General features: G+C 45.3%; 1 protein-coding gene across 1 annotated transcript in view; it reads left to right on the top strand.

Moving 5' to 3' along the window:
* TYR (tyrosinase) overlaps window positions 1–21,044 on the top strand; it is an 84,788-nt gene extending 63,744 nt beyond the window's left edge. The window contains exons 4-5 of the mRNA XM_090031770.1: window positions 9,196–9,377; window positions 20,581–21,044. Of these exons, the coding sequence (XP_089887896.1) occupies window positions 9,196–9,377; window positions 20,581–20,801 (403 nt within the window). The 3' untranslated portion in view covers window positions 20,802–21,044. The remainder of the gene's footprint in view (window positions 1–9,195; window positions 9,378–20,580) is intronic.
* Window positions 21,045–25,744: the final 4,700 nt, after the last annotated feature.

Here is a 25,744-nt window from a genome sequence, read left to right as displayed (position 1 = left end):
AATTGCCCGCCCCATCCTAACCATTAAGATAATGAGTCATGGTCACCTTTAGTTTTAATGTCTCTCTCTCTCTCTTTCTGTGGTCAATGAATCTCTATGACAAATGAAACAGGTCCAACAGGAGGCATCAAGGGTACCTCTCCACCTGAGACTGGAACTTGGCACTTGGTGATTAGTTTCCTTTTGTGGGAGCTGTGGGTCTGTATTCCTAATGGCAGAGGAGGGAACGGAGGAGGTTCTTCCATACCTTGTGGAAGTGCTCTGATCAACTGAATAAAGCAAGCAACCCCATTGCCTCTTCCTCCATCCAGTTTGAGAAAGAAAGTGGCCAGTGTTGTGTTTAATACAGAGACATGCTCTAGGAACTCCGGGCTTTTGGGGTGTGCATGACACAGTGCAGTGTCATGTAGAGATACCCAAGGTAGCTCTGAATGGGGCAGCTAAGTGGGTGGTTTTGAGGATCTACATTCTGAAATAGGTACCTCAGTCTCCACATAAAGATAAGATTTCCTGTAGTAGAGTTGGGTGATGTCATAGCCATGCTGGTCCAAGAAAAATATAAAAGGTCAGGATATTTGTGGGTGAAGTCTTTTATTGGACCAGCTGTACAGTTAAAAGGACGAGAGACCGCCATGCAGATACGAAGAGACCTGAGGAAGGATAGTTCATATCCAAAAGCTTGCATATATGCCTTCCAACTATATAATGGGTTCAGTAAAAGATATCACCCACAAACATTTTTTGTTGCTAAGAGTTTATGTGGGTTTAACACATCAGAAAATATCACTGTTAATTTGAAAGGCACCAGGTTTCTTGTCATCACAAAGCAGGTGATGTTTTCAAAAGACTGAAATACTGTGATCATATTCTCCCTGCAAACAAAGCAATTGAATAAAGATGCAATCATTCTTTCCACTTAAGGACATATATTCAGCTTTTTCAGTATAATGGCCTCACTGTGAGTCTTTGTCTGGCAACGATAAAGTATATATACAGGATTTTCATTAAGATCTTTCTGGGGGGTTTTTTAACTGAGAATACTGAAAACATAATATGTCACTAACATATTTTCCAAAGTAGCTAAAAAAGAGTCACAACATATTCACAGGTTTATGTATTCAAAATGGGATAAAGGAAATTATGGCCTTTTAAATCCCGAGGGATCATTTCATAGAACATTTCTGTGAAGTGGTATACCATTATGATAGATGAAGCAACACACCTCTCCCAGGAAGAGCAAGTGACTATACCTGTGGTATGTGGATGACATGAAGGTTCATGGAGAATTCATTGTACATTCATTGGAGCCAATTATTCCAGTAATTAAAAATCTACTTCCTCATTAGCTGTTATGGACAACAATGCCACTAAAGTAATATGGAAGACTAAATATCCAAGGTAGCAATGACAATAAAAAAGCAGGAACCCCTAGGTGCATATGCTTGTGTCAGTGGGCATTGAATGTGTTCAGTGTCGTACGACAGTTAAAAACAACATTACCTTAAAACGGCCTCTTGAAACTCTTTACAAGATTATAAAAATAAAGTATCAACCAAAATAAGAAATTATATTTCAGAATATAAAATATGAACTATTGGGCATCTATCCCTTCTGTCATACAAGATGGGCTCTTCATAGAAACCTTGCTGTTTCTGAAAAACATTTCCACTATGTGCAACATGGGAAGATGCAAAGGATGCAATGCAAGATCCTGGGAAGAGCATCTGAACTGCTTACAAAGCAGCATCAATGTGAAAGCTGAACCTCCTTGTTGATAGTCATAGAATCATGAAAAAGTAGAGTTGGAAGGGACCTCCGAAGATCGTGTAGTCCAACCCCTTGCTCAACCCAGGATCATTTCAGATCAAACCATTTCTGTCAAATATTTGTCTAACCTGCTGTTAAAACATCCAAGGAGGGAGATTCCACAATTCCTCTAGGTATTGTTTTCCAATGTTTAAAGTGCCCTCATAGTCAGAACTGAGTAAAGTTGAAAAGTTCTTCCTAGAGTAGACACTGTGTCCAAAGCACAAGAAGGGTCAGATAGTTCAGGAAGAGAAATTCATTAAGTCCTTTTAATCAAATGAAAAATTATAATTTCTTGGAGAAAATATCTACCAGAAAAGGTTAAATTTGGGTATTTTGAGTCTCCAAACTTCCAGAAGAGTCCCATGATAACATATATGAGGATGGGGGGGGACAAACTGACTGCTTTTGTGCCTTCGAAAATCTCTGCTCCAGTTCATGAAACTGTATTTTGCTAGAACAAGCTTTCTAAATGAATATTGATTTGGGGTTTCTTAATTCAAGATGCCTTAACAAGATGTCTTTTCAGAAGAATGGTGTTTAGCCCTTTCTGATAATTGGAGTTTCTGATAAGATGCTTCACACTGAGCATTCAGGAACTAGGTAATAACGTTAAAAAAATAACTGTACTCTGATCCTCCATGAACTAGTGAAGTGTGGTGGAGTTAGAATCTGCGGGGTTGCAATGCAGACACTTGCACTAAAGAGTTTGGTAAGTTTGAAGGTCGTACGACAAAGTGGGTTTTGTGCAAACAGTAGGATTTGGGACCAAAGTTACTAAAATGTAAAATTTCTTATGGTGCCCAGTGACAGCATCAGCTTTACAAACCTATAGGCAATGATACTGGAACTGAAATGAAGATCAGTGTCACATTAGCAGCTGTCCCTGCATCTAGTGGAAGGCAACAAAAATGGGGACTGGGCTTATTTAGTCTGGAGAAGAGAAGATGGGGGGGGAGGGGATTTAATAGCAGCCATCAACTCCCTGCATGGTGGTTCCAAAGAGGATGGAGCTAGACTGTTCTCAGTGGTGGCAGATGACAGCACAAGGAAAAAGTTTATCAAGTTGCAGAAAGGGAAGTTTAGCTTGGATATTAGGAAAAACTCTCACTAGGAGGGTGGTGAAGCACTGGAACAGGTGACCTAGGGAGGTGGTGGAATCCCCATCCTTGTTGGCTTTTAAGGTTCAGCTTGACAAAGCCCTGACTGGAATGATCTAGTTGGGGTTGGGTCCTACTTTGAGCGGGGGGTTGGACTAGATGACCTCCTCAAATCTCTTCCAACCTATGATTCTATACTTGAAGGGCTGTAATAAAGAAGAGGAAAAGCACCTTTTCTCTCTTAGTGCAGACAGGGGGATGTGGACTAGTGGCTTGACATTGCAGCAAAGGAAATTGAAATTGGATATCTGGAAAAGCATCTTCACTGTTAGAATAGTGAGGCAGTGTAATAGACTGCTTAGGGAAATTGTGGAATTACTGGAGGTATTCAAGAAGAACTGGAACAGCCATTGGTCAGGGATGACCTAGGTGTAACTTTGCCCATGTTCGACTATGGCTATTCCAATGCTTCTGAGCTTTCTTGGCTGCCCCCATCCCATCACCTCTTTCTGTTACCTGTGTCAGGATGTTTTAAAGCCTTCATCAGAGGCACTGGGTGTTGGCTACAGCCAAGGCTCAGGAGCTTGACTGGGATGTGCCAATGCTCCTGCTGTGAACAAAGCTGGAGGTTTTGGGCTAGAAGATTTTGCCCCTCAGCTAAGGGTCAGACTGACTGCCATATTTTGGGTCAGGAAGGAATTTTACCTCATGGTCAAATCGGTACAGACTGTGGGGGGTTTTGCCTTCCTCTGTGGCATGGGGTATGGCCCTCTACCCAGGATCTCTTGAACATATATTGCCAAAATTTTATAGAAGGACATTGGCTGTTGTGATTCCCCTGCTTTACTTGTGACAAGTTAGGGTATTAGGTCTGTGTTTTGTCAGGGTTGACAGTAGTCCTATGTAGAGTTTAAATGATGGATTTTATGGTATGGCTTGGATAGGGATGATCCTGCCTTAGGCAGAAGGCTGGACTAACCCAGTGATGGGCAAAATACAGCCTGTGGGCTGGATTTGGCTCACCAGGCCATTCTGTCCAGTCCGTGGGGCCCCTCCAAAAAACAATTGTTACTAGCCCTCAAATGCCCCTTTGAAAGCCGGCAGAAGGTGGACTTTCAGAGGTCACACGCCATTGGACTGAGCAGGAACTCCAGCCTCTGTGGTGTATGGACTGGGAGACATGGGGGGTCATACGGATGGGCTCCATGCCAGCACTTGAGGCTTTCTGTTGGAGTGCTTGAAGCCCCACATGGAGACACAGAGCCAGCCTGGCTGGTGCATGGCTCCTGCCTACAGTGCTGCAAGCCCCACATGCTAGTATGGAGCCAGCCCAATCTGGTTCAAAGGCACCAGCAGACCGGGTCATCTTCATCCTGCCACATGTATCTCTCAGGACTCAGCTGGAGCTGTGCATTGCTGGGGGGGCTCTACCTGCCATGGGCCATAAGCACCCCAAGGGTCTGCTCCCTAGTGCTGTTGCTGCCACCTCACACTCACCTACATACACTCCAAGATCCCCCCACAAATCCCACCCCCCAAAAACTCCATACCCACACACCTACAGACCCCACCCCCAAACCCACACCCCCTCACAAACCCTACCACAAAACCTACCACAAAACCTACACACACCCCACACCCCAACATACTCCCACAGTCACAGATCTCCCCACAAACTCCACATATTCCCACAAACCCTACACATCCCCACACCCACCCACAGCCTTCCACACTCCTTCACAAACACCTGCACAAGCCCCACACCTACCCATGCTCCCCACAAATCTCACCACCCACAAACCCCACACCCCACCATATACACAGACCCCTCACAAACTCCACACACCCCACATCCACCGACTCACAAATCCCACACACACCCCACACACAATATACAAGAGTAAGACTTTATTTTGAGCTATTATGCAATCATCTCTCTATATAGATACACATACATGCACATACACTATGCAAACATACATAAATCAGGACAAAAATATTTTTTGGAATAAATTTAAAATATGTTATAGTAGATGTTTGATTTTCAGTATATTATTTGTTGGTTTTTTTCCAGTTCCAAGATAGCAAACATCCATTCCAGAAGTACTTTTGAGGGCAAGGAGAAGGACTTCTGTGGCAAATGTTAGAGGTTAGGGATGGGACTTCTATTCCCAAAATAATGATCAGGGTGGGGCACCTGTCAAGAGGCAGGGCTATCCTTGTGGCCTTCAACAGCTCAACAAAAGTCACTAAGCAGCCCTCTAGCTGAAATAATTGCCTACCCTAGACTAACCGTTGGAGGTCCCTTCCAGCCCTACCTCTCTATGGTTCTATGTTAACACCACCACAGCTGATACAGCACACCAGTGTCTAGCTTTGTGCATGTAGATTTTGCAGTTATAATTTCTTCTGCTTTTGGAGTTAGAGCATAATTTTTAAATGTTTACATGTGCACAGCTCAATTTTTCAGTAGAAATTTTTATGTGGAGGGTTATAATTTGCTGTTTCCTATGACTATTTTTGAAATGCCCATATCTAATCTTGCCTTCAGATGCTTTACCCAAGCACTTTGAGGGTGTAATGGGCAAGCACAATCCCTTGTTTTGACCTGAATTATAAGAGAATCTTGAATATTGGTTTCTATATCTATGTTTCACGTTGCAAGTTACCGCTTTCTTTTTCTCTCCCGACATTGCAACGTACACGACACAATGTAGTAGGCACATCTACACGAGATGCTATGTCACTGTAGCAATGAGCTGTGTTTCTGTCACTCATTGCTTTGGTGATGTAGGGTCAGTGGGCATGAACCATGATGTCAATGCTATTGTACAACAGCATCAGAAATGACCTGTTCAGTGTTGGGACTGCACATCAGTAACATCAGTTACTTCACAGTCATTTAGTACCTCCTTAAGCAATAACTAAATGACTATGTAGTAACAAGTGTGTAGTCCACTGCTCATGTAGGTGTGCCCAAAGTGTACTTTATGCCTTTCAGGGGCCCTAACAGGCAGCCTAACTGGGATTAATTGTCCAGTTGGCCAAACCAGCCAGAGGCTCTAACCCAGGGGCTGGCAATTATTTCGGGTGGAGGGCTGCTTACCCAGTTTTAGCAGGCTGTCAAGGACCACATGGGTAGCCCCACCCCTTGACATGTGCCCCACACCCTGGTCACCATCTTGGAACCAATGTCCAAATATCTTGGGACCAATGTCCCAGGGCCAGCACCAGTGGAGCCCAATGCAGGGCACAGGCTAGCAGGGGTCTGTGGAGCCGGGCTGGGCTGCACCAGCGGGGGGGGGAGCTGGCCCATCTCCATAGAGACCCTGCTGGCTGGGATCCCACGCTCCTGCCCCCCTGCTCTGGGCCCCACCGGCACTGGCCCCAGGACACTGGTGCGGGCCCTGTATTCCTGCTGGCTCCTATGCCCACTTACACCCAGTGCCCCCCAGCCCCGCAGTACAGGCAGGGGGCAGAGCACAGCCCCGACCCCCTGCTCACCAGCAGGGAAGAAGCTGGTGCTGAGCACAGAGAAAAGCAGCTCCTCCCCCGCCCCATGGCTGGCGCTCCCTGCTGCAGGCACTCGCAGCCCATGCGGGGCTGTCTGGAGCAGGAAAAGGCAGCCCCCCACAGGCTGCAAGTGGCTACAGTATGGGATGCTGGCCGTGGGGTGAGCAAGAGGCTGCTTTTCCCTGTGCTCAGCACCAGCTTGTAATTCAGCCCCACTGCCAGCCTGGGCTCCAAGCTGGCTCCGGGCTCACCTGTCAGCAGCAGCAGCTACTGCCCCTCCACCCCCATTTGCTGTGCCAGGCAGTGTTGGCTGCTGCTGCCTAGCTGGAGCTTGTGCACTGGGCAGCCCACAGGCAGCAGTGGCAAACACTGCCTGGCTCTGCAAGCGGGGGACCACAACTGCTGTCACCATGTGCAGCCCTGACAGACAAGGCCAGAGCCAGTGCAGGTCTCAAGCTGGCAGTGGGGCTGGGTTACAAGGTGGTGCTGAGCACAGGGAGGGAAAAAGTGGCCCCTTGCCCACCCTGTGGCCGGTGCTCCACACTGCAGCTGCTCGCAGCCTGCCTGGGCCTGTCTGTGCCTGCTCTGGACAGCCCCACGGGCTGTGAGCAGCTGCAGTGCAGGGTGCTGGCCTTGGGGCAGGTGAGGGGCCACTTTCCCCCAGCCTGCACTTAGCTTTTCCCTGGGACACTTTTCCCTGGACTCCTTCCCTGCCCAGGGTCCTCCCCTGCCCTTCCCCCTTACCTGTGGTTTGGCCAGGGCACCCATGTGCTCCCAGTCCAGAAGCCCCCAGTGGGGCTTCCAGCTTTGGGGGCAGGGCTGGGTGTGCCCTGCTGCTGTGGAAGCCGACCGGGCTTCCCCTGGGTCCTACTGCCCTTGGTTCCAGTCATTTTTTACAGGAACTGAGGGCAGATAAATATTAATTTTCTAAATTGTTTAGGGGCCTTGCAGGCCAGAATATGGCCCGCGGGCTGTATTTTGCCCACCCCTGCTCTAACCAGCATCCACACCCCAGGTGATGAACCAATTCACCCTGTTACGGCCTCTCGATTTGTTGCTTAGCATAGCAGCCTCCCCACTTAAATCCACTTGTGGCAGCAGACTGCAGGCTAGCCAACAGTTCTGTTTGAAGGGCTGCTGTGGTAAGCCTCCCTGCATCCTATGGCTTTTAGTTTTCTGATTTCTGAACCTGCTCAGCTCTCCTTATGGACTGTGGCCTTTGGAAATTCTAACTTGGCTTTGGTAAACTCAGCCCCTGACTCCAGAATCCTGACTGAGCCTGTTACTTGGACTCTGCCCCTGGATTTCTCCTTTGGATTTGGTAATTTTTTCTGACTTGGCCTGTAAATTGGCCTCTGATCCTGCAATTCCACCTTAGTTTGGGTAGCTCTGGGTTCCCCCCAGCTCTTGTCTCTGGCCCTGCTTGGTGGCCCACTAGGCCAGACTGCCTGCACACTGGTCTTTACAAGGCCAGTGCTTAGAAAAGAGCTAGTATGAGCACTGTTCCTGATGTGCAAAAGCTTTTTGATCATGTAAATGCTGATGGAAGTCAAAACTGTACTACTCTAATCCTATTATTCAACAACAGAAGAGGAGTACGCAGCATGATTACAGCATTCCAATATTACTGCCTACTGTTTTCATCTGCCACTTGTTCCTCAAGGAAATCAGAGCATGCAGAGCACAGGTATTTTAGAATACATTGCTGCTGGTTTAGGAGATGGTATTTCAGTCTTAATGCAGTTCTTGCAGGAGATGGCAGCAAAGGAGGAGGTGGTTGTTACGTATGTAAAAGGCTGAACTCAAACCGGCATAAGTGCTGGTTGGAGGCAGTGCTTACAGGTTATCACTGACTCAGCCTGCCTTGAAAATACCCAGGCATGCACTAGGATCGTATTCAGTTGCATGCGCAGGACTGATGTCCTGGCTGTAGCTATATTAGAAAAACAACTTTCATCCTGAATATATTAAAAGCAAACAAACTACAACTGCTTTCCAAGGAGAGCGAGCAGTTCCAAACAGTAGCTCAGATCAGTCCTCAGTGGCTACCTTTGGTTTGGAGACAATCAGATTCATAATTTGAGTGCAGGTGTGTATGTATGTGTGTGTGCAGGGAGGTGGGGAGCTATAAGAACCACAACCTCTTGACATCCCATGATTTCTAATGAGGTGCTCCCCTGAGATTCCCTTCCTGAAACAACCTCCTATTTGGACCAGTAACCCTTCCCCAAGCTCTTGTGAGACTCAGCAATTTTCGAGACAATCAGAGTCAGCCTGGGGATTACTTAGAAAAAAATCGCTGTTAAAAATATGCTAGTCACAACCTTATCACCTCCTTATCATAAATGGATGGTTAATGAAATGACAGATAGACCTACATCATCATCAAAAGTAGCTAATGAGCCTCAATTCTACAGAACACATCATCTATTAACTATGAAACAGTTAATTCAGTCCTATAGTTAACATTCAGCAAATTAGTCGTAATTACTGATCAGAAAGCACAACCACAGTGTAATTACACTATGATTGCAGTGTAATTATAGTCCCTGAATTATAAAGTATAACCGGTATCTGTATAGCATTACATACTGTGATTCTGCACTAGCTTGTACTTTGTATGGGGACTTATGGATATAAGTGAACACCTACTAAATGGAAAATGCTTACCCTATTGCCTTGGTAGGATGGTACACACCTCCAATTTGCTTTGAACAAGGATAATTACTGTCTATCTGCAATATGCACAATAATGCCCATCATTTTTCCTTTACAGTATTTTTGAGCAGTGGCTTAGAAGACACAGACCCCTCCAAGAAGTTTACCCTGCAGCCAATGCGCCCATTGGACACAATCGTGAATATTACATGGTCCCATTTATTCCTCTCTACAGAAATGGAGAATTCTTTACCCCATCAAGGGAGCTGGGCTATGATTATGAATATCTAGCAGACCCAGGTAATGTTATGTTCCAAGCAATGTTGGATCTGTTGTCTTCCTATGGAATATTTCATAGACAAATAACTAGGCAAAAATGTTACAGGCTGATTCAGATCTGCTCCATAGGTGTATTCAGAGGCACATCCGCTTGTTGTCATTGCTACAGAGCATTGCTACCTATAAGAGACTGAGCTGGGACTGAGATCCTTTGTTAAGTGTTGTTATCAACAGAGTTGTCAAAGTAGTTCTGATATGAAGACCATGTTTTGCCTTCAGTTGCACATCTGTAAATCCAGTGTATGCAGCTGAACTGAGTGAAGTTTCACTGAATGTCTGTTTTGAAGACCATTAGATTCTCAGCTGGTGTAATATCAATCAATACCAACGTACACTAACCGAGGATCTATCCCCACGTAATGGCACAGACATATCTCAAGGCAGAATCCAGTCTGCAGGCTCTTTAGTAGTAGAGACCAGGGTCACGGTTCCACCCCTTCCCCCATTTCTCTGGAACACCCCCAAAAATTAAGTTTTAGGTGCACTGAAGCTATTCACAAAGCTGAGTCAAATTAATAGAAGAAAGGAAGCTCAGGAGATGATCTACTCCAGCTTTTGCCAAAGGCAGGAACATCACTGTTCTCATCATCCTATACAAGTGTTTGTCTAACTTATTCTTAAAACTGCATGAACAACCCTCTTGGCACAACTGCCAGGCACACAGCCCACTAATATCAGAAACCCCCTTTTAGCTTCCTGTAGATAAAGCAAAGAGAGACAGTGTCCTGACACTGAAGGGACAGGAGAATTTTTTTAAAAATCTGCTTGAGAGATGTAAGGAAGAGAACCATGCTTTCTGCTATTGAGGAAAACAAAAGTGCAACAGTGGAAATTTTGCCTTAATAAAAGTGGGGAGAGGAGGGGAAATGTTCGTAAATTCAAAGCAATTTGTTTTAGTTTTAAAATGGATCTATATATATATTTTAAAAATAAGGTGTAAAAAGGATTAACCCAAGTCGGGGGGGGAGGAAATAATTTAGATTGAACAACTTGTTTCATGTTGGTCAGGATTTTGGTTAAGTCAATAACCCCACTTCTCCTTCCCTCAAAATATCCATTATTTAAACAATACTACTGATAATAACGTTGAGAAAGAAAGGAAGCACCTGTATTTTCAAGTTGTAGGCTACTTTTCAAAGTGCAGGGTTAGAAAGCAATCTTTTCTATTTTTCACTTGCAAATTTAATAAATCAGATTTTTTACTTACCAAAGGATGAAGTGTCTCCCTGTATCAACAGCTTAGCACAAAGCGTATGCACTGCCCAAGCAAAGTAAAGCTAAGTAGCACTTGCGTGATTCAGTGATCCTGGGCTAGGTTTCTGCAGAGTCACGCATCTTCACTGCAACAACCACAAGACCATTTGCAGTGCACAGAACACCAATAACGGTTCTAGTGTTTTATACATAAAGTAGAATAGTTTTCTACTTCGTAGAAATGGCATTGACTGGAAGGATCTGGCACACTAACAAGGCAGGCTTCAATTTAATTGCAGCGAGGTCAAAGTCTGGGGTTGAGGAGTGCTCAAGAGTGCTCTGGACTTTGGTTCCACCCATTACAAAAGCAGGTCACTGGAACGATTAGGCTGCTCAGAACCATGCTACGTTGAGTGACATTTGAATCAAGGACTCAAGCCTTCAATATGAGATACATGCGATAGGACCAAGCTTTCTTTATAGAGAAGCAGTAAATAAGTGAGAGCAGGGAAACGCGCATATTCCCTTTTTCTAGTTCTGCTGGAAAACCTTTTGTAAATGTGTCTATTCAGTGGAAAAGGCAATTGAGAGCCAGGAGTCTGATAATCGTATATCAAGGGCAGCAGAGACATTTTAGCAAGACTAACATTTATCCTAATAGCTTTTTTCACTTTGCATGAACAATAATATACTACATTGGGTAACTCTGCCCCCTGAAAGATTTTGCTTCCCGATGGGGTGCATGACTTCTATGGGGCTTGGTAAATAGCCCCAGAAGGCATGTACTTTGTTCATTCAATTCTTTTAAATACCGTCAGTGCCATCAAGCAAGCAAATTTTTATGGCTAATTAATTTCACACGTAGGAAAAAGAATCTATTATCGTCCTTGGTAAGCATAAAAAACATTTCAATATAACTGTGTAGAGGCAAGCGTAAGTTTTAATCTTAACCCATTATAATCAGCAGGACCAATTTCAGCCATTCAAAAATGAAATCAGGCCTCAAAGTAATAAAAAACAGATTTTTAAGCCAAAATAAATAATGATCATGTTAGAGATCTTCTTTCTTTTGTTTTCTAAGTCTCAAGACTTATTTTCTTCACAATCCTGAGGGCTGGAAAGTCTCTTAAGGCCTCTAGCTCATAATCATTGAATGGCGCTGTGGGATCTGATCCCTAATCCCAACGATTGTATCTCGTGCCATGCCACATGTGCATGGCAGGAAGAGTGATTTTGGGATCCAATTCCAACTGTACGATTAATACTTGTCAGTGCAAAGGGAGCTCAGACTTTTGATCCTAGTCTCCCTCTGCACCAGCACACTGAAAGCCAGGGGCCACAGCCCCACACACAGGACCAGCCATCATCTGATTGTTGGGCCCAAGTCCAGACAGTCCTGGATCTGGTTCACCCAGGGGTGTCTGAGCAAACAATGATCTGATTGTGGACCTCAGCTGGACAGCCACAACTTTTGAACCTCGAGTTTCATAGTTTCATAGTTGGTAGGGTTGGAAGGGACCTGAGCAGATCAAGTCTGGCACCCTGCCATGGCAGTTGTCTGAGCCAGGGCTGATAATCTGCTGATTATCAGAACCCTGTAGCTGTCTTATCTGGCCAGCATAAATGGGTACAGGCAGGGGAGATAAGAATGGTTTAAACCTAATTCAGATTTAAATTCAGATTTAAATTTAGGAGGCCTAAAGGACAGTTGTGTCCTGTAATCACATGGCTCTGGGAGTTCAGTCTAAAACTGATAAATATCATGAGTTGAAGATACTGCATAATACACTGACACGGCAAAAATGTATATATATAAAAGATTCAGATACAGGAATAATCTGGTATTTAAAAAAAAAAAGATGTTTGTGTTTCTAATCCTTGTGTCCATTAAGTTAGTAGAGAGAGGTAAGTTAAGGAGATTCTTTAATTCTGTAGGAAGAGCAGCACTAAGAGTGGAATTAATTCCCGATCAGAAAATCTATATAAGCTGGATATGCCACTCAGGTGTCTGTTCCATCATGTATTGGAAAGAAATAGTGGTTTAAAATGAAAAATGGTCATGAGCCACAAAATGTAGATTTGTATTTTGAACATCCCAAGCTTTGAGTGTGTTTTGACCTCAGTTTTTTTCTTATTTAGAAGTGTTAGATTCATATTAAGGGAAAAACATATGGTCTTCCTCCTTGGGGATCTCAAGAACTATTGTAGGTTAAATTATCCCAACCTATGCAATGTATTCTAATAGAACTAGATCTGTGATTAAAGGCAGGGTTAGACTGATCGCCATATTTGGGGCGAGGGAGAAATTTTGCCCCATGATCAGATTGGTATGGACTGTAGGGGTTTTTGCCTCTTCTGTAGTGAGGAGCGTGGACTTCTACCCAAGATCTCTTGGGCATATATTGACAACATTTCAGAGAAGAAGGACATTGGCTGCTGTGGTTCCCCTTCTTTACCTGTGACAGATTAGGGTGTTAGGTCTGTGTTGTGTCAGGGTTGAGAGCAGTTTTATGTAGGGTTTAGATTATAGATTGTATATAGGGACCTACCAAATTCAGGGAGTGGCCTGAGCAGTGGCTCCTTTAATTCTGCAGGCGAGTTGACATTTGATTTATATAAAGCAGTGTGTTTTACTCTTATTAGACTCAGGATACTCCGCATTAGACTCAGGACACCCCTCATTTTTTGACTGCAGAAAAATAATAGAGAAATTCTTGTTTCAAAGAACTCAGAAAGACCACAGCAGGTCAGAATATTTTTCACACTATGAATTCCTATATGAAATCTTGGTGTTTATCTTGTGAATCTTGTTTGCACACCCAACACTGCTAAGATTGCATGGCACCCTGTGGCACCCTTGTAATAATCTCAAGGATAAGATTATATGTTAGTTAACAGGTGCTAATTCTAAGGAAAGTTAGTCTGTGTTAAGGTTAACAAGTGCTAGTGATCAGTCACACTATCAGAGTTAATGCTCTAATGAGCACTGCTCAGACCTGCCATTGCGGGGCTAGAGGCTGCAAAGCTGCTCCATGCTTACCCCACTCACCAGTTGTCTCACCACAGTACAGGCTGGGGAGGAGAGGGAGTGGGGAAGGGCACACCCCCCTCCACTGCCAAAACCACCCTGCTGCCCCCATCCTGCCCCTGGGTTGGCCACCACCCGCTGATCACTGTCCTGCTATCCCAATCAGCCCAAGAGCAGCAGTGGTAGTGGCAGGAAGTGCAGTAAAGAGACTTTCCCTCCCTGCCTGCTCCCGGGCTCTCTGTTGCCCACACCACCCCCACACACCCAGATCCAGTTCCCACTGGGCCCTGCAGCTACTTGGTATCTCTTTCTCCCCCTGCACCCTCCCTCCTTGCCCTGCCTTCAGTCGTGGGGCCCAGTGGGGGCTGCACTGGGTGATCAGGGTCAGTGTTGTCTACAGGGGTCCCAGGAGGAGACAAGGGGAGAGAACCCTCTCCCATTGGCACCTCTGCTACTCTCAGGCTGATCAGGGGTGAGTCTTGCTGCCCTGATCCAGGGGTGGAGTAGTCAATGGGGAGTAAATGGGCAATTGGGGTAAAAGGGTCAATTCAGTAGTCAGAGGTATAGAGGGGTTAGCAGCCCAACAGCTCCCCACCCAACCACCCTCCCAATTCACTCTTTCTCCTCCCTTTACCTCTTCCCCATGGCCCCCCATCCCTCTTCACCCCTTTTCCCTCTCTTCACATTCACCCCATCCCCACCCACCTGTTGCCAAGCTATCCCCAGCTGTCAGTCCAGGGCCATGGAGTCTTAGATGGTAGCTAGTCCACCTGAGAGCATTACCTCATGGGAAAATGGAGGACTGCAAATTGGTGGTTTTATCTCAGATGAACACCCAGAAGTTAATTTAACTCAAGCTAAGTAGCACAGCTCAAAGGTAATCCTTTCTCAAAGCTATGTAAATTTAAGGTGGCCAGAGGATACTTAGCACTTGTTAACAAGCCTTACTGTGTGATCATTCAAATGTTAAGTGCTCTTAACAAAGCCTAATTGTAATGTGTAATCTCACCCTGAAGTTATTTAATAAAGAACAATACTTACATGTTTCTCAAAGTTACCCCCACTTCATACTTTCAAGCACTTTTACAGTAATAAACTACCCATTGGGGAGCTAGAAAAAGATTAGGAAACATATACTGGGAGAATCTCAGATGTTATATAGCTGTATCCAACCTTCTTTCTTGCAATACAGATGAGAAAACTTCAGAAAGAAAAAGCAGTCATGTCACTGATGGCATTAATTATAGGTAACCATAAAAATGTGTTCTGTGGTACTCCAGATGCAGTGAGGAATACTTTTGCTCATTTAAACACAAAGGCAATCCATTTTGTGCTTATGTTTGTGCCATCAGTTATAGGCCTGTGGGTGGGAGCCTACTGCAAGGGTATTGGAGCAAAGCATAAAAGCCTAACTGTCAGCCTTGAAGAGTGCTCAGAACATTTTTAACTATCCCATGCACAAAGGGGCGGATTCTGATTTTCATGGTTTCTAAGTAGAGTTGGACACAGTGAAACCAGGATGCCAGGAAGCAAGCCATGACCTCTTCTTTTACCTGGCCTTCATGGACGTTAGAGCTGTCATTTATAGCACTGGGCTGTGGCATAGTGAAATCCCAGTGTGCTCTGCCATTCCCTGTCCCCAGCAGGACCATCTCCAGCCACTACCCATAGTGGACCGAGCATACTAAAAATGTGGCCAAAAATCTCCTTTCCCACTCTTACCTATTATAATAGATTATAATAAAAATCAGAGAGATAGTCTCTTTGTCCATCAAGAACAAGAAAAACAAACAAACAGAATGAGTCGCCCAGGGTGAGGAGACTTCTGCAAGGCTGAGCTAGATGGATATCGTTTTTGTGGTCTAAAAGCTTGCTTTGGAAGCCAGTGCTCTATACCTAACTAGATTAGGGGATAGAAAAGCATGTGATGGGAAATAGCAGGTCATTGCCAGTATGTCAGTGGGGTGTAGGTGAATGAATAAAGGGTTTTCTTTGTTCTTTTTGCCATCCAAAAGAGTTGCATTTCTGCAGTGTTCAGAACTGACTGTGGAACAGTTTTATCCCAGACTCGCATGGAATTGAAGGAATGTTTTAAAAGAGGTCTATGTGCTGAAGTCCTCTTAAAGGCCAAAAGGTGGTTCTGGTCTTATTGGTGGCCAGTTGTACCATTAGTACCCTGACGTGTTTTGTACATAAAAGCACTAAGGGCAGACTTCAAGGAAGACTGCCAATTCAGCCATGGGGTATTGCCGTGTTTCTTCTTCCACCAGCAGCCAGCAGGGAGAGTCTATATCGTTCCACGAATGCAGTAGAGACAGTTTAGGAACTGAATTCAAAGACAGTGCTGGGGGTATCATTTGCCTCTAGAAACCTGATCCTTTGAGATCCTTTGCTGCTGTTTGTTGCTAATTGTTACATGTTGTGAGGAGGAGGGCTTGACTGGTTTTGTTTTGCCCTGGTTTTCTCGCTGAAGAACATTTTAATTGATGACAATGACACCTATGAGCTCATAGGTCGCATTGCGTTATATGTATTAAATCAAAATGCACAAATAAAACAAGATGAATTTGAAGCCCAGCATGTCCCTAGCTGGTTCCAGAAAATGGCTACTTTCCCCATTATTAGCAGCTGTACAGTCCTTGAGAAGCTAGCGGTACTACTCACCAGCCTCACACTGCTGTGGATTACAACTTGTAATTAGTCCTTTGCAATTCTAGTTCGCAGCGTTCCAATAGTCGGGCAGATTAACAATGCCAGGAACAGTCATCGGTTGACTGCCGCGAACCACAGATGATAGAGCATCCTAGGGTTCTCTGTGCCTGGGCACCCATGAGTTGCCATGGTAACTTCGTGGTAGGGATGCCAAACATCTTTTGTACAGCAGAAGAAATTGCAAACCGGCAGTAGATGCCAAGAGGTGGCTGTAGGCTTCTAGCTAATTAGAGAAAAAGCATGCAGGCTGAGGTTGAGGCTAGGCAGAGGCATGCATAACACAATCCCTTCTAGAAGGACCTGTCACTGAATGGTCTCAAAGTCGCATTGCATTTTACCGAGGGGTAATGTTGATCTGCCAGTTTTCCTCCAGGCAATACCGATGGGATGTGGAAAGACTAATTTGGCTGTGTTAATCAAAAGTCATGCAGAAGGCAGGGTAGAGATGGCTCTTATAAGCAAACTGAATCAGAGATGCATCTCCAGTCCAGTTAAATCTCCAAGGTGCAGCTCTACCCTGCTTTCTGCCGGATGGAACGATGCAGGGATGGTTGCAGCATAGTTTATGGACTTAAAAAATTACCCATCTTATTCTGCAAAGAAGAAGCCTTTGTCACAACAGTGGCAAATCTGGGGGCAGAAGGGAGGGAGCCAGTGTGATGCAGTCGCACTTCCTTGATTTCTGCTCCCCCCAAAGTTTAAAACCAACTGTCTGACAGTGGCAGCAGTATTTCTATTCAGGCAACAGTGAGGGAGTCACCTGACTTCATGGCTCTTTAAAATCTTCCTGATGCCATCTAAACTCTTCATGCCACGGGTATTAATGACCTTCTTTCCTTTTGAATGGTCTTGATGTTCCACCAATCAGGACTTTCTTTGTTCTGCAATTCTGCGGTCTGTTAGCTGCCCCGGTCATGTAGCTCCTATTTCACAGCTTTTCAGACTGTTTGTAATTCATTCCAATACAATTATATTTGTTTTAGAATCAATCTTAAACTGAATAATACAGCCCTAGGCTCCTAGGATGTGAGTAAAGCTTCTAGTTTATTTCCACTTGGAGAAAACTGTGTTGCGTTACATGTGATGAGCATGGATCCTGGTTTTCCCTGATAAAAAAAAATTGTAAATTCCCTGATAATACCCCCAAAATCCATGATTAAAATGGGAGGCCCCTCACTCCCTCCCATAGCCCCCTGGGCCTACTGGTGCCCCTCATTTCCCCGGCCCCCACAGCCTCCTGGCCGCGCTCAAGCCCATTACCGCCCCCCCCATCCCCTGCCCCCCTTCCAACCCTGCTGAAAGGCAGCCCCAGTGTCAGGGGCTACAGGATCAGGGACCTGGATGCACAACCCCCTGCCCCTAGTAGGAGGCAGCATATCAAAGCCCAGCTCCCCTGCTGCAGGCTTAGGTGAGCAGGGGTGGCTCCCCACCGCTGCACACACTCCTGGTGGGGCAGGAGGCACCAGTGCCCCCTAATCTGCGTGGGGTGGGGACAGGGCGAACTGCCCATTGCAGGCTTGGGCACCCTGCCCTGCTGCCATCTATCAGGGTCTCTGGAGACCAGCAGGTGCAACCTGGTACTGCAGGGAACAGCAAGACCACGCAGGTATCTCCTTGATGCTGTGAGCTCTGTGCTGCCCTGGCATGGGGTCCGCTGTCTGCGTGGCAGCAGCAGGAGCTGCAGTGCAGAGTTGTGCCTCTCACTGCTGCTATGTGCACTGGGGACACATCGCCAGGGCAGCATGGAGCTTGCAACGGCAAGTAGGTTTCCTATGCAGCCCCGCTCTGCCCTGCTGTTCCAGGTCGCACCCACTGGCTGCGTCGGAGGTCGCACCCACTGGCTGCGTCGGCCCTGCGGGGAGGGCAGCAGGGTCGGAGACCTAGCCCACAGTAGGCAGCCCATGCTCATGCCTGCCCCCACCCCGCACACAGACCTGAGTGGCACGTGTTCCCCCTGGCCTCTGGGAGTGTGCATAGCAGTGGGGAGCCAGTCCCACCTCCCACAACCTCCTGGATGAACTGTTTGCGGGTCCATCCCACTCCTTGCCAGGGCCCTGCAGCCACACATTATGGCCCAGGTCCCCAAGCCCCATGTATTGCCCAGCTGGGCAGGAGTCCCACTCCCATCCGACTCCCTCCCTCTGCTCCCCTTTCCCCTCCCACTTACCTGTGGGAGCTGCTCTCCAGGCTGCCTGGCAGCCCTGTGCATGTGTAAGCATGCACATGCATGTGGCACCCCCTGCCTGACTGCCCTCGGCCTGCTCCCTCCCAACCCCTGCAGGCTGGAACCCTGCCAGCCTGCCGAGAGCTCTTTGCAAAAGTGCAAAACCCATGGATTTCTCCAGCAAAATGAGAAATCTGCAGGTTCCTCTGGCAGAAAGGAAAATCCATGTTTTTTTCCATTCTTCTGTGAGAAACAGAAAACTTGGGGACCTGGGGATGATGCACCTCACCATGTGCACCCCCTTTTCAAAATCCTACATCTGCTCATGTGTGACAATGTTCATTCTCAGTGCCATTAAGGTGGCACCAGAGTTTCCATGATAAAATTCCTCCTCCAGATTTAAGGAGCTGAAGTTCTGCCATGCATGTAATATATAACTTGCAGAAACAAAGGCTTCATTAAAAGAGCATTATTAAGATTGCAAAGTCAAGTGGTCACAAGTTAGTAAATGTGAGAATTAAAATTGTCTGGGCAATCTTAATTTAGTCATCTTGTACATGTGCATTATGATATGGTCATTAATAGTACGGTCACACTTATTTCTTTTTCCATAGGACCCCTCCCCATTCACAGAATAAGCAATTCAACAGCTATTCATTGTTTCATTTTCTTCTCATTATTCACTGTCTGGTCCCATGCCTTATTTACTGTAGATTAGTAAAATTCTCCTCTAAATATGAAATTATTCATTGTCCCCACTCGCTTTTCTATAATGCTCAACAATTGGAGTGCTTCCTAGACATTAATTAGCATTCAAAACATGCCTGTGAGAGAGTGGCCCATTTTCCTGATGGGCTGTTGAGGCACAAAGATATACCTAGGTCCATTCATTGTGGGTGCACAGTTTAAGACACAATTGTGACCTGTGTTTTCTTTCTGTGGCATGATTATAGTAGGTTGTTGCTTCCTCAGCTAGACTTTTGGTCCCCAAGCCATTCCTGAGACAGCCCCAGTAACAAACACAACTTTTAAAGACATAAAGCACATAAAACAGAAACCTTGTTGTCCTGGATATGGGGAGGGGCCCCTTGTGGCTTCAGCTTTCCCACAGCAGTCTTGCCCTCCCCATGGCCAGCAGTTTCCCACACCTCCCTTCCTGGTCCTTCTTACTGGGGTTTTTAACTCTCATTGAGCCACTTCCTCATGAACTTAACCCAGGTTGCAGATCCTCTGCCAGGCTGGCTGCTTCCTTCTAAGGGCACAGGCCACTCTGTCACGACGATATAGTCAATTTTACATGTTTGGTGACCTAATTTGAAATGTTGAATGCTCAGAACTTTGAGGCTAAGATTATCATGTTGGGCCACCCAGAAAATAAAGAACACATCATGAGCAGGGGTCTACTCAATTCACAATTTTGCAGATTTCACAGAAATCGGGAAATCCAGGATTGTCTATGAAATCAACTAAAAAAAAAATTATAAAAATAAAATGCTGGCTCCCCAGTGGCTCCTCCTTGAAAATCTTCCTGGTAGCCTCTGTTCTTGTTTACATATTACAGACCATATTTATCTTCCTCAAAGGTATGATGGAGGATCCAATTTATTAAAAAATTTAAAATGCTTCAGCTGTATCTACCCAGAGCAATGCCGCGCTATATAGCATTTCCCAAGCTAACTCCAACACCCAAAACAGCATACCTGTGTCAATGCAGTGCTCTGCCCAAGCTAATGAGATGGAGTGTTAATTAGCTCAAGTACCACACAAACAGAGCTATCCTTGGTCTAGAGCCCAAGTGAGTATCAGTGCAGATATACCAGTTCACTCAAAGCTAGCACAGGTATTTGTGCATGCCACTGCAGTCTGATACTCTTTGTGATCTTCAGATAACAGCAAATTGTACTGACATAAGGTCTTCCATTAGTCAGAGACTTCCAGTAGCAAACACTATAGAACTGCTGGTCTCTACACACTGACACTGGGAATTACCTAATATAAAACGAGTATTTCTTTTGGGGTTTTTTTGGTGTTTTTCTTTTCTCTCTTTCTTTTTTTTTTTTTTGCAGTTAACTTCTTCCAGGACTATTTGATGCCCTACCTCGAGCAAGCCCGTCAGATCTGGGCATGGCTAGTTGGAGCAGCTGTGGTGGGTGGTATAATTGCTGCCCTGATCACAGGACTGATTATTCGGGGATGTAGTAAGAAAAGGAGAACCTCTGAAGAGACACAACCGCTACTTTTGGAAAGTGAGGATTATCAAAGTGTGTCTTATCAGTCCAATTTGTAAAGGCCACCAGTAATCCAGCAAGAATGACAAGTGCTAACCCTAAAGCACGTATGCATTATTTGGTACAAGTTTACAGAATATCTTGCTGTGGTGCACTGTGTAAGAGGTGTGGGATGTGCTGTTCATCATACTTGTAACACATGGTATTGTAGTGTATTATCAGCCTGTCATAGAATATCTCCGAACACCAAGTGTATGTTATTGTGCACCCTAAGAATATATCTTGTATTTCCCTATTCTCAATTAAAGATGGAACCAAAGTGTTTCCCAGCTTCTTGGCTCCTGGTTTTGGCGATTTGCTATTTTGCTTGTACTTGTTATAAATTTAGAGCCTGATCCTGCATTCAAACCACAGGAAGGAATTCCTAGTGTTCACTTAGGTGCAAGAGCATACATATCTGATTGCAAGAGTGATGCATTTACCCTGTGTTTTTCTGATGCTTTTCATTTAATGAAAGAATTGTCCCTTTTCCTGTGATTACAGCTAGTAACTGCCAGACAGATTTTTGTTTTTGCTGTTTTAAGGAAGATTTTTTCCCCCTTGGTTCCTATAAGAAAGTATTTGTCTTTGCTTGATTCCAGTGACAGCAGGATGTACATAATGTTTCAAAACCATTTTTCACATCTTTAAAATATTCCACTAAACCTTTTACTAGAGCTTTGGAGTTTTTTAGAAGACCGAGCTCTACAGATTTTCTATCTCTGGCCATTTCAGCTTGCTCCTGTAAATTAAGATAAATATATATTTCATACAGATAACCAACATATCACCAAATGAGACATCTATTGACATGACAAACCTAATAAAAAATATCTTCACCACCTTTGGAGGTGAGGATTTCCAATTGGCTGTTAATAGTTCCATTCACATCTCCATTTAGGAGCATCAGGTCGTATTTACCCATGGGTTAGTCCTGATTCTCAATCAAATATGGAGCCAAACTGTTTCCCAGCTTCTTGGCTGGGGTCAGACTGGCCCAGAGAATACCATCGTATTGTGGCTGGTCCCAGCAAATTTAAATTCTGCTGTGTAGAAATTATAGCTCAAATGGGGATAAGCATTGCCTGGTGCTGGAAGTTCCAGGTTTGAGCTCCCAGGTGGCAGCACATAGAGAACCATGGTATCACACAGATACTAAAAAACAAAATAATTAGTGACTGTGAAATCCTTAGACACCAAAGAGGATAATACAAGAATATAGAGAAAAGAGAATATAGAGAAAACAGCAGTGGCTTCTTTAATCCCCTCCTGGATCCTTCAGGAGGCGACAGGAATAGTAAGGCAAACCCCCAGCAGCTCCCTGGCCTGGGTCCCTAATCCGGGGATTGGGGGGTGGGGGAGTAAGGAGAGGCTGCTCCTTTGCTCTGCTCTGGCCTATTGCTCCACTTCCCTCTCAAATGGCTCTGGGGGGGGACTGAGCTCACCCTGGTGTGGGGAAGATATAGCAAGCAGGGGAGAGCAGGCAGGTGGAGGCTGAATGCCTGGAGGACTGCAAATTTCTTCTTTTATGAGACTGAATTTACCCTACACAAGCTAGGTGGCACAGACCAGAGTAAACCTTCACTTGAAGTTGCGCCTGATGTCCATCCCTGAAAAAATCCTGGAGAAAATTGTCAAGGGATCCATCAACACCAGGCTAACAGAAGGCAAGCGTCTGAATGCCAGCCCACACAGCTTTGTGACTGGCAGGTCTTGCCTGACCAGCCTCATCTTCTGTGACCAGGTGACATGAGCCCTGGACAAGGGAGGTGATGTGGATGTCATATATCTGGATTTCCAAAAAGCCTTTGACCTAGTTCCCCATGACGGCTAAGCTGGGGAACTGTGGGCTTGATCATCTTATGGTCCGATGGCTAGCAGTGCTACCCTCACTAGCACCGCAACTGAGACTTGGGAGTCCTGATAGACCACAAGATGAATATGAGTCATGAATGTGATGCTGTGGCTGGCAAAGCAAACCAAACTGTGGTGTATATCTACTGATGCATCTCAAGCAAAACTAGGGATGTTGTCCTCCTGCTTTATTCAGGCCTGGTGAGACCGCAGCTGGAGTACTGCATCCAGTTTTGGACACCCCCCCCCCCCCGCCCCTCAGGAGGGATGTGGAAAAGCTTGAGAAAGTCCAGAGGAGAGCCACTCATATGATCCAAAGCCTGCAGGACAGGCCATATGAGGAGAGGCTGAGAGACTTCAGACTCTTCAGTCCGGAAAAGAGAAGGCTCAGAGGAGACTTCGTGGAAGCCTACAGTTATATAAGAGGGGTACATCAGGACCAGAGCTCCCCAGGGATAACAAGGTATACTGCCCATAAATTCCAGGAAGGCTGATTTGACCTAGACATGAGAAAAACATTATTTAATGTATATGTCCAGGGTCTGGAACAAACTTCCCCCAGAGGTGGTATAAGCACCTACTCTGGGATCTTTCAAAAAAAAATCTGGGTATTTTTCTTTCTGGGATCACTCAATCCCACCTGACTTCCTGCCTATGGTGGTGGGGGGGGGCTGGATTCAATGATCTCACGAGGTCCCTTCCAGCCCCTAATGTCTATGAAATTAAGTGGCATAATATTGAGACACTCAGAGGGCACTTATTATGAGTTAACAAGCTTTAATGTGCAAGCACTTGTATTTTAAGTGCCCTTAGCATGATCTAAGTAAAATAGGTAACTTCACCCTATGTCTCAGTTCAGCAAAGCATTAACACACTGTCTTCAAAGTGTTCATGATGTTTTCCTGAATTCAGGACTTAAATCTATAAAGAAGAAATTTCCCTTTCTTTGGGGCCTCTTACTGCTGATTCTAGATGCTAGTACAGGGATGTGTTTTGAGGCCTTGGAATAAATTAAAATATACATGCAAAAATCTGTGCAATCTGTTCCTGTAGTGATTGCCTTGAGGGAAAAATAACGGAGTTATAAGATTTTACATTCTTATATTGGTTATTTAATATGTACTTTGTTCAACCCAGGTTATTTTATTGGTACGAGGCATTAATGTAAAACAAAGCAAACCACATGGGATGCACATTTATAAGGTGGTTTGTTTTAAAATTTTATAAGCACAATGTTCAGCCTGGTCTTCACTGGAGATTAGTAGTTTATACGGTCACTCTCCAAACTGGTCTTGCAAGTTAGTCTGAAATTTCATCTCACTAGGGCCCCTAAAAGACATTGATTTTAAGGCATGAAGAATCTAATTTTCATTCCCAACAATCACACTTTCTGCCATGCAACACATGCATAGCAGCGTGCACAATTTTGGGATCAGGGATTAGATCCAAAGTGGGCCATGTCTACGTGAGATGCTGACTGCACAGTAGCCAAAAAATACTGTGCAGTAGCATGTCACAGCACAGACAGTGCTAACACTACTGCACAGTAGCATCAACTAAAAGATGTTTGCCAGTGCGACTGCACAATAACTCCAGTTACTGTGCATTTATTTAGTACTTGCTAATACAGGTGTTTAATAATGCATCTCTGTAAATGTGCCCATTGTACCTTACTTGCCAGTGCAGGAGGAACTGGGGATTATGATCCTGGGCTCTCCCTCCATCAGCAAGTTGCACCCTGGATGCACCCTGGGGCTGGCGATCAAACCAGGATCTGGAACTAGGCTCGATCTGGTCCCTGGCCCCAGTCAACAGTCAGCTGATTGTCAAAATCCCAGATGGGGAACACATGGTTTTTACAGGTCCCAGGACATGGGGATCCTAGGATTGGGCTGCAGCAGCCTGACCCTGAGGTCTCCGTACGCTGGGAGCTATAAAACCATGCGTGCTGCCCAGCTGGGGTCCAGGGATTGGTTCTGCCAGGGACTGTATGGCAGACCCTGGGGGTGCCCCATGAGACACTCAGCTGGATGCCGGGATCCCGCATAGGCCAGCCCCAGCTGTTCACACATTCAATTTAAGGCTTGGTAGGTACAAGCCAGGAAGTTGTTACACATTATATGTGGAATAATTTTGTGGTTCATTTACTGTATAGTCATACTTTAAATTGGTTTGACATTGTGGCTGGGTTACTATTTAAGGCATGATTAACCTGTTAATCATGTCTTAAATGTAACATATGTCAGGGGCCTAGATTTTCTGATTCCAAAGTGATCATCCAATTTTACCTGTAAATGGACTTGCAGTACTGGCACTACCCCTTAATAGTTGTACTGCCCATGGAGACAAGTCTTCAGCAACAGCTAGGTGTCAGCCTTAGTTAAGCAGGAAAGGGAGGGTGAATCAGCTAAAGATTTGGCTTCGTCCCCGCTCTATGTGGCCATAACTCTGGAAACACGTATTTTACTTCATTCTGCCTTTCATAAATGTGTGCATTATGTTCTGGGGCATGTGGTATGCGAGAAGATACGGCACAAAAATTTCAACTCAGGCTTGAGTCTAGGAGCCCAAGGAGAAAGGCTCTGAATAAGACCTGCCTCTCAGGAGCCCTAGTGAATGAACGGGGTGCAAAATGCTTAAAGTCTTGGCTGAAATGAACTCCTAAGGTTTGGGCTTTTTGGCAAGGAAGATGTCTGCAAACTGCCAGAATTCCCAGCCGTCGAGCTCCTGGCTTTTCAGCAGGAACCCAGAAACCTTGGGGCCAAGGGCAATCCAGATAACAGGTCTGCAACGGAGCCCCACACTTCGGAAGCACTGGGGTCCCCTTGGCCTTGACACAGTCTTTTTGGCAATGGTGCCATAAAGCCATACATCCTGGATATCTGGGTTTCTCAGCAAACTGTCAGGTGGGAAAGCAAGAAGCAGTGTTTCATTGGACTTTCACTGAAGCAAAGTTCTACAAAACAATAGGATTTTTCTCAAGAAAACCTTCTGCACTGGAAAATTCACAAACAGAAGTAGTAAAATAGGTCATCTCAGCATCCAGAGTATTCCCTATGGCAGGCACATGGACGAGATATGGCAAGATCTATTACCTTTGGTGTGGTTG

This window comes from Crocodylus siamensis, chromosome 1 (genome assembly GCF_052110815.1).
Source record: "Crocodylus siamensis isolate JL-2025a chromosome 1, ASM5211081v1, whole genome shotgun sequence".
Taxonomy (NCBI): domain Eukaryota; kingdom Metazoa; phylum Chordata; order Crocodylia; family Crocodylidae; genus Crocodylus; species Crocodylus siamensis.
This window is presented reverse-complemented; position numbering and strand designations above follow the sequence as displayed.